Raw genomic sequence first — 10357 nt, 5'->3', positions numbered from 1 at the left:
ATAAAATAAATATTAATTTAAGAAAATTCTAACAAAATCTTTTCTGAATCTTTTCAGAATCTTTTTCAAATTTTATTTTCGAAAATTGATTAATTTAAGTTTTAGTTGTCATAAAATATAATTAGAAATTTAAATTTATTTAGTTTGATTTATAAAAAAAATAAAAATTATATAAAATATTTTAATGATAATAGAAGTCACAACTTCATTTCATGTGTGATATTTTAAGTTGGACCATTATTTAGAAGATTTATAAAATACACATAACTTAACTATAATATCACTTAATATCTTAATTTTTATTTAAAATAAAAATAAATATTAATTTAAGAAAATTCTAGCAAAATCTTTTCAGAATCTTTTCAAATTTTATTTTTCGAAAATTGATTAATTTAAGTTTTAGTTGTCATAAAATATAATTAGAAATTTAAATTTAATTTAATTTTGATTTATAAACAAAAATAAAAATTATATAAAATATTTTAATAATAATAGCCACTTCAAATGATTACTTTTCAAAAATGCATTTTACAAAGATTTAATAAAGATTTTGTTGGGAAGCAATATCCATTTCTGTTTAATTATATAACATGTATAAAAATAACTTATCTTAAAATTTTATATATACAATAATATATTATAAAAACTGAATAAACAAAACAAATTATTATAAAAAATCTAGCACTTTAAATTACGGGTCGGGATCATAATAAATTAAACAAAATAATTTTGAAGTATGCCATTAGCTATTATCAATTTGATTTAGTTTTTAACAATAGGTCCAATTTGATTTAAATTTTATATGTATTTCAAATTTAGAAAAATATGTAAAATAGTACTATTACGTAATTATGTTTTCAAAAACATTTATTACAAGAATACAAAATTTGAATATTTTTACAATAATAATATCATAAATCACATAAACACGGTATAATAAAGTTAGATAATATATAATACTAAATATACTAATTTACTGATAAATTTTGTTTTATAAACTAAAATGATTTAGTATAGAAAATAAAATCTGCACAGTTGTGCGAGTCGAGATATAGTTATTCATTAAGAGACAAACGGCTTCAAAATTTCTTATAAATGAGAACACCCTGACATACTTTTCATATTTCTTTGTTTCGAAGACGATACAATCTTTTAAATACTATTATAGTTGCTCGAAAACCATTTTTAATAGTCACGTTAATTTTTTTTCAAGATGATTGTAAATGAATGAGTTTGAGTTATTCCAGTAGTTCTTCTCTTTTTTTTTTATTGAAAATAAATTTACCAATTTTTTATATATACTTTTGTAAAATTTACAATTCTACCCAAGAATAGTTTTATTTAACTAGTAAAAAGCTAAGAAGAATTTTTAAATAAAATATTTAAAAATTGTTTTTAGTTTTTTTTTACTTAAAGTTAAGAGACGATTCATATATTACATTAAAAATCTCACCTAAGAATCATGAAATAAACATGATCTAAAAGCTGTTTTTTAGCCGAAAACTATAAAAAAAAGTGTCAAATCATAATCCAAATAAGAGACCGGGTTAATTATGCTTTAAGGTCAAACAGTTATAGACATGACTAGATGACTAGATGCTACTAGATTATAATCAGGGTCGGCTGTATACTGGTTAAATAATTAATTTATCTTACTATCCAATATGAAATCTTGTTCTATAAGAAAGTTGGATATCAAAATCTTATAAGTCCACCACTACACGTTACTTTATCAGATAAACAATGTAGTAGTTCAGACTCTTTTTGGCATCTACTGGTAACATAGTTGTGGTGTGGTGTCTATTCTTTATGGACCCCTTTTCCTAAATTACATATGTATAGTTGTAAAGAAATTGATGGTGGAATCCGTGCAATTTCCATCTCCTTTCAGTTTTTTGTTTTGTTACGAACTTCTTTTTTAATATACGAACTTAAAAGAGAATTCGTCATTAGGTAGTTTCCAAGTGATCTCACATGGGCTTACGCAGACAAAATTAATATAGTAATTCATAAAGACTTTTCAAGTAAATTTATTAATATCTTGATGATATCACCTACGCATATTATAAATATTATGAGCTATGTCTACCAGAACCACATCTTCTTCCCCAATATTATCATCGTTCCCTTCCGATCAAAATCTCGTCTTAAATTCATCTCAGAAAGCTTCTTTCTTACTCAAGAAATATAAATAAACCTATTGGAAAACCCTAAAAATGGTGACGATGGGTCAACTATGGGCTAATACAAGCTCTGCTCTAGCAACCTTAATGTTTGTATACACAATCTTCAAACAATGGTTCCCTCACGTTGGAGACCACTTGGAGCCATTCTTTCAAAGACTTTTCAGCCGTTTCTACCCTTACATCCAAATAACGTTTCATGAGTACAGCGGAGAGCATTTCAAGAGAAGCGAGGCCTACTTAGGGATCCAAAGCTATCTCAGCAAAGACTCTTCTTCTCGAGCCAAGAAGCTTAAAGCCAACACAACCAAAGGAAGCAAGTCTCTTGTCCTTAGCATGGATGATAAAGAAGAGATAACAGACGAGTTCGAGAACATTACGGTCTGGTGGCAGTCCAAGAAAGAGGGGAACATTAGGCAATCTTTCTCGTTTTACCCTGCGGCTGATGAGAAGAGATACTACATGTTGAGGTTCCATAGACGTGACAGAGAAGTAATCATAGAGAGGTATCTTGAGCATGTTATGAAGGAAGGGAAGACGATAGAGCTGAAGAACAGAGAGAGGAAGCTTTATTCGAATACTCCTGGACAGAACCATGGGAACCAAACAAAGTGGAGTCATGTAACGTTTGAGCATCCAGCGACTTTTGATACTCTAGCTATGGAGGAGAAGAAGAAGGAAGAGATCAAGAGCGATCTCATTAAGTTTAGTAAGAGCAAAGATTATTACAAGAAGATTGGGAAGGCTTGGAAGAGAGGGTATCTCTTGTTTGGACCACCTGGGACCGGTAAATCAACCATGATTGCTGCCATGGCAAACTTCTTGGAGTATGATGTTTATGATCTTGAGTTGACAACGGTTATGGATAACACACAGCTGAGAAGGTTACTTATTGAGACTTCTACGAAGTCTATTATTGTGATTGAAGATATAGATTGTTCTCTTAATCTAACGGGACAGAGGAAGAAGAAGAAGGAGGAGGAAGATGAAGATGGAGACGAAAAGAGCGAAATAGAGAAGAAGATGATGAAGAATGAAGGTGAGAAGAAAGAGAGCAAGGTAACATTATCAGGGCTACTAAACTTCATTGATGGGTTATGGTCAGCTTGTGGTGGAGAGAGGATCATTGTGTTTACTACAAACTTTGTGGACAAGCTAGATCCTGCTTTGATTAGGAAAGGAAGGATGGACAAACATATAGAGATGTCTTATTGTGGTTTTGAAGCATTCAAGGTGTTGGCCAAGAACTATTTGGATGTGGTGGAGAGTGAGCTCTTTGATGAGATAAAGAGGTTGCTTGAGGTTGAAGAAATCAAGATGACGCCGGCCGATGTTGGAGAGAATCTGTTGCCTAAGTCAGAAGGGGAAGAGGCAGAGACTTGCTTGAGGCGTTTGATTGAAGCTTTGAAAGAGGAAAAGGAGGAGGCAAAGAGGAGAGTTGAGGAAGAAGTGAAGCAGAAGAAGGAAGAAGAGGAAGAGAAGAAGAGGAGAAAGGAAAAGAAAGCAGAGAAGGAGGCAAAGGAGGAAGAGGAGAAGAAGAAGAAGAAAAAGATTGAAGAAAATGGTGAAGCAGAGCACTGAATTTGAAGGAAAATCTATTTATAGCTCTTATTAAAGCATTTTAAGTCTTTTCCATCTCGTGAATAGTTCTTGATCAGTTTAAGCTAATCAGAAGATTCAGAACTTTGTTCACACATCTATCGTTACGTATAACTCAGGGCAAAGCTGACTTCTACAAGAAAAACCAAGCACTAAGAAAGCCCTAGCTAGTCGTTAACAGATAAAAATAGTAACATTGGAACTGAGTCTTCTCTCCTTTTTCAATTACCATCAGAGAGCTAGGATGAAGTAACATGGATTATTGTATATATGATTGATATGAGGTAAAATCACTTATCTTATTTTTTCTCATTTTGATTACCATTGAAGTTCTAGGTTTTAGTCCCATAATTTCTCATACGTCAGAAGTCAGCCTTTGCAGAATTTCGATTTTAAAAAAAACATTTCGTATTACTGGTAGTTTGAACCCGTTGCACAAGAAAACCAACACTTTTAAACTACCACTAGACCACCAACACCTTAATCGAAATATTTATCTCATATTTTTTGCGAGCACACCAAAATAAACAGAGTAAAACTTAGTACAGCATAGTAGAAGGGTAGAACATAGCTGAAAACGGTCTAAACTTATATTTTTTATATTATTATCTCTAGACTCCACCGTAAAAGAACACACGTTCTATTGAAATCTTGTGACCTCCACGTATTAAGTTGTACTTGTAATAATTATTTTATTCGACACTTCACACACAACAGAGCTCTTGACAAACACGTACTTGTCTTGATGCATACGTCGTGGAAAATGTGACCTAATCCGATTTGTATTATATTAATTTGGAACGAAGGAAGTTCACAAGAAGATATAAGGGTGACCGGGAGAAGGAAGATGCCAATGGCAAAACTCGGAAGTTTCCTAAAAGCAAAAGTTGCGTACGTCCGTAGCTTTGGTCATAACGCTTGGAAGAGCAAATTTTGCTACTGAATACTTTCTAAATTCTAACCATCATACTATATATACTTTATAATTTTGATCAACCGACACTTATATTAGAGAGCGAAGGCCCATAAGAGTTTTTAGCCCAAAACGTGGCACAATTACAAAAAAAATTCTGAGTTCAGCGACTTCCCTAGTTCATTTGTGAGTTAGGTCCATCGCTAATATAAACCTTATGTCATCAAAGGTGAAGCTAAGTGGTGTTGAGTTTCAGAGGTTTGATGATTGTAGACCGGTGTGGACCCCCAAAAGATCCATGCCAATCTAGTTCGATTCGAGGTTTTATCCCACACTGCTTCTGCATTACAAGTGATATAATCTTGGGGTTGCGCTGTTTGGTGAGGCTATTGATTATGTCTTCATGTTCTCTCTGTAGATGATATCTTGATTGGTCTTGAGCGAAGATACCATTTACAGAGAGAATCGATAAATAGTTTGGATCTATTTTATTAAAACAGAAACATGAGTTATTGATAAATGTTTAACTATGTATTTTATTTATTTTAGAAATTATTCTATCAAAATAGGTCAAAAATCCAAATATTGTAAAAAAAAAATTTCGTTCATTTAATCTTCTCTCTATTGTGTTCTTCGATGTTTATTTATGTGCATTGACATGTAAAAACTTTATTAGTGTAGTATTACTATAAACATTATGTTCTTTATTATCATATCAATATTTATTAAAAAAACATTTAGAACTTTATTTACAAGGTCCTAGTCTTTTTCAAAGTTCTCATATAAAGTTTGTGTTAGAAACATTTACATTTAAAATATATAACTTTTTAATAATATGAAAATTATGTTGTATCCAAATAATAAATTTATATTCTTAAAAATAAAACTTGAAATTATTTTATTATAATTTATATAATTATACATCATTCATTATTTAAAAAACATAATATATATATATATATATATATATATATATATATATATAATATCTGTATTATTTATATATATAAACATATCTATATTATTTAGAAATAAATAAATTATATACCACATATTAATTTTATATAATTTTATATATGAATCATTTACTATTCTACCAATCACTTTATTAAATACATAAACGAAATAGAAACAGAGAATCTCGAACTAATGCTGAAGATTGAAGTATAGTAATTAGTATAATTGGAGATATATTTCATGTTAAACATAGGTAAGCTTATGTTAACAAAAGTCTTCAAGCACTGCAATTTATGAAAAAAAACAACACAAATCGTAGAGAAAAACAAAAGTGATCACTTTCAAAGAAAAATAGTGGACACAAAAGTCTAGTAATAATTCATTTATAGCCGCCAATATCTACTCACTCTCTTTCTGGAGACTCTATATAAACTCTCGCAAGTTCACATTTCCACGCAACTTACAAAAGATGTCTTCTTCGTTTATCTCCTCCACTGCGTCCTTCTTTCTTGTTCTTCTCTACTTGGGTGCCTGCCACATCTCCGATGGATCTCAACAATCAACTTACATTGTTCACATGGCAAAATCTCAGATGCCTTCGAGCTTCGACCAACACTCTCTCTGGTACGAGTCCTCACTCAGCTCCATCTCAGAATCTGCTGAATTGCTCTATACTTACAACAGTGCGATTCATGGATTCTCTACTCGGCTTACTCCCGAGGAAGCCGACTCGCTTATGACCCAACCTGGTGTCATCTCGGTTCTACCAGAGCAGCGGTACGAGTTAGACACGACTCGGAGTCCACAATTCCTCGGTCTGGACGTACACAACGCAGGCCTATTCCCCGAAATCACTGGTGCATCCAGCGACATCGTGGTCGGAGTTTTCGACTCAGGCGTTTGGCCAGAGAGCAAAAGCTTCTCTGATGAAGGATACGGTCCCATCCCGCCTACATGGAAAGGCGGATGCGACACTGGGACTAACTTCCCCGCTTCTCTATGTAACCGAAAACTAGTTGGAGCTAGATTCTTCGCTCGGGGTTACGAAGCAATTAATGGACCAGTGGACGAATCCAAGCAGTCAAGATCGCCTAGAGACGATACTGGTCACGGAACACACACGTCATCAACCGCGGCTGGATCCGTTGTGGAAGGAGCTAGCCTTTAGGCTTCGCTAACGGGACAGCTCGTGGGGTTGCTTCCCGGGCTCGAGTGGCGGTTTACAAAGTTTGTTGGAGATATGGTGGCTGCTCAAGCTCAGATCTTTTAGCTGGAATCGATAAAGCCATCGACGATAATGTCAATGTTATTTCCATGTCTCTCAGCAACGTAGCGGTTGATTATTATGGAGACATTTTTGCAATTGTAGCATTCACGGCCATGGATAGAGGGATCTTTGTTTCATGCTCTGCTGGTAATAGAGGTCCCAGCCCTTTCAGTGTTAGGAACGTAGCACCGTGGATTACTACTGTCGGTGCTGGTACTATTGATCGCGATTTTCCCGCGCTCGTGATTCTCGGCAACGGGAAGAATTATACTGGAGCTTCCTTGTTTAAAGGAGATGCTCTTCCGCCTAAACTATTGTCTTTTGTTTACGCCGGGAATGCTAGTAACAATGCTGATGGATATTTATGTTATCCGGAAACACTAATTCCAGAGAGGGTAAAAGGGAAGATCGTGATGTGCGAAGACGGAGGAAATAGTAGGGTTCGCAAAGCGGAGGCAGTGAAAGCTGCTGGTGGACTCGGGATGATTGTGGGGAATACGGCGGATGACTGGAGAAGAGCTTCAGGCGGCTGCTTATTTGTCACTGGCAGCCACTGTGGGACAGAAAACGGGTGACATTATCCGCAACTACGTCTTGACCGATCCCAATCCCACGGCTACGATTGTGATCCAAGGAACCGTAGTCAACGTCCAGCCCTCTCCCGTGCTTGCAGCTTTTAGCTCGCGGGGACCTAACCCGGTAACGCCAAACATTCTCAAACCGGACTTGATCGCTCCAGGAGTCAATATCCTCGCCGCCTGGACCGGGGCCGCTAGTCCAACCGAACTGGATTCCGATACTCGCCGCGTGGAATTCAGCATCCTCTCTGGAACCTCCATGTCTTGCCCTCACGTCAGTGGTTTAGCGGCTCTTCTCAAGTCCGTGCATCCCCAATGGAGCCCGGCTGCGATCCGATCTGCTCTCATGACCACTGCTTACAAATCCTACAAAGACGGAAAACCGATCATCGACATCACGACGGTAACACCTTCAAATCCGAACGGATACGGTGCAGGACACGTGTCACCGGCAATGGCCACAGATCCGGGACTCATCTACGATCTAACGACGGCGGATTATTTAGATTTCCTCTGTGCGATGAGCTACACAGCTTCGGAGATCCAAATGGTGTCGAGACGCAATCACACTTGTGATCCGAGCAAAACGTACTCCGTCGCTGATCTAAACTATCCGTCGTTCGCAGTTTACGTCGACAGATCTGGCGCATACAAGTACACACGCACGGTCACGAGCGTGGGAGGAGCTGGGACATACTCCGTTAAAGTAACCTCGGACACAACAGCAGTCAATATTTTGGTTGAACCAGCGGTTTTGGATTTCAAACAAGTAAACGAGAAGAAATCGTATGCCGTAACATTTACCGTAGACTTGTCTAAGCCGTCGGGGTCTGACAGCTATGGGAGCATCGAATGGTATGATGGGACACATGTGGTCTCTAGTCCCGTGGCGGTTTCCTGGAACTATTAAAATACTAAAAAAGGAAGAAAGTCGCGAGGGTCCAGTTTAGCATAAGCTTTCCACAAAAATTTAAACACCCAATAGTATGGATCCATGTCATTGTAAACTTTGAAATATACTATAAATAAAATTTTGAAATAGATTGTTAATAGATAAGTTTTATACTTTAATATAAGATTAGGTGATCCATCCATATATACGAAAGATATAAATATTTACGGAAAAAACTAAATTGTAATAGTTATCTACATTATTAAAAGAGCAATCATGATTTATTTCATGTGTAATTTTTCATTTCGACCATTTTCAGAAAACTTACTAAATTTATATAATTTAATTATAACATTTTTATCTTTTTATTTGAAACAAAAATTAATATTTTAAAAAATAATCCTACAAAAACTTTTTGGCATATTTTTAAAACTTATTCCAAAAATTATTTGGTTAAAACTTTAATTATCATAAAATATCGATTTAAAAACAAAAATTTAAATTATAAGTATTTTAACTTTATTTAATAGATTAGATAAGAAAGGAAATTCATTAAATTTCCAAAATTACATTTTATAAATATGTTAAATAGATTTTGTTAGAAACAAATATTCATTTCTATCGTTGGCCACCAAGTCAATTTACTTTGGTCATCGAATTGGTTAAATTTTGGTCACTAAATTTTACCTTTTAGAGCCCAAATTTTTTTTTACATTAAAGACTCAAAATCAATAAGAAATCATCTTATTCAACTCATTAGGATTGCAAAACAATATTCAATAATATTCATAACAATTCACATAAATTATTTTTTAATTAGCCTAATGAATTTGTAAAAATAAATTCTAATTACACCTCTAATTTCTTACTCCGCTCATTAAACTTATAATAATCAATTATATTTACATGACTCATATAATAACACTATTTTATTAGATATTATATGATAAATGATATATTTTTATGAAACTTGAGAACAAATTGGTGCAGAAATTAGAGCGTGCGTAAAACTGTGAATTTTTTTTGGTAAAAAGAACTGACTATTAAAGTTATAAGAACACATAAAAGGTATACGAACTAACACTTTTTATCAGATTTAGTAACTCTCTCAAAACTAAAAGGATGCAACATCTTTGGAACTCTTTATATAGTTCGAAGTTACTTCTTAACCTAATACTAATATGAAAACATCCTCTTTCTTGATTTGTTTCATTTTTCCTTAACTTACTAAATTTCATTTTTAATAAGTTAATTTTCTCTTTAAATCAATTGAAATTATCCAACAACTATGATGTTACAGTTCAAAAAGGAAAAACAATATCTACCTAGGGCCTATGACTATGATGTCAAAATAGATAGACCAATGTTGACTTTGTTGGACTTGATGAATCACTTGTAGATGAATTCCCAAAGTTACCACGTTTAATTTATTCTATTAAAACAGAAACATAATCTATTAATAAAAATTATGTTCAAATATGTATTTTATTTATTTAAATAAATATTATATCTAATTAAATTAACAGTAAAAACAAATAGTATGATTTAAAAAAACTCAAGTATAAAAATTAAAAAATTTAAAAAAACCTAAAACAAAAATATACTCGGTTTTTAAATGGTGGATCAGAATCTAATCTCTTCTATTAAAACAGGAACATGATCTATTGATAAATGTTATATCTAACTAAATATTTCATTTATTTAAAAAACTATTCCATCAAATTAAATTAATATTAAACACAAAAAAATTCAAATATAAAAATTAAATTTTTTAAAAATATATCATTTATTGTAAGCAAACGCTATTAACGATTTTGCTTACAATAATTTTTTTCTTTTATTATAAAAAGAAAGTCAGAACTGTGGAACCTTTTAAAGTTTTAGTTTAACTGATAAAAATTTTAAACACCAAAATGAAAATTTTAGAAGAAGTTAAATGTGAGTCTAATTAATTATGGCAACTCCTAA

At 33.3% G+C, this 10357-nt stretch overlaps 1 protein-coding gene and 1 pseudogene across 1 annotated transcript; both read left to right on the top strand.

Moving 5' to 3' along the window:
- Positions 1 to 2087: 2087 nt before the first annotated feature.
- LOC108828321 (AAA-ATPase At3g28580) lies at positions 2088 to 3875 on the top strand. The gene has a single exon (XM_018601972.2). It carries the CDS (start codon positions 2217 to 2219, stop codon positions 3762 to 3764), a length of 1548 nt encoding a protein of 515 aa, XP_018457474.2. The 5' UTR covers positions 2088 to 2216; the 3' UTR covers positions 3765 to 3875.
- Positions 3876 to 6096: 2221 nt separating this feature from the next.
- On the top strand, positions 6097 to 8541 carry LOC108828319 (subtilisin-like protease SBT1.7; annotated as a pseudogene).
- The last annotated feature ends 1816 nt before the right edge of the window (positions 8542 to 10357 follow it).

This window comes from Raphanus sativus, chromosome 9 (assembly GCF_000801105.2).
Source record: "Raphanus sativus cultivar WK10039 chromosome 9, ASM80110v3, whole genome shotgun sequence".
Classification (NCBI taxonomy): domain Eukaryota; kingdom Viridiplantae; phylum Streptophyta; class Magnoliopsida; order Brassicales; family Brassicaceae; genus Raphanus; species Raphanus sativus.
The sequence above is the reverse complement of the archived record's forward strand: the minus strand, read 5'-3'. Positions and strand labels throughout refer to the sequence as shown.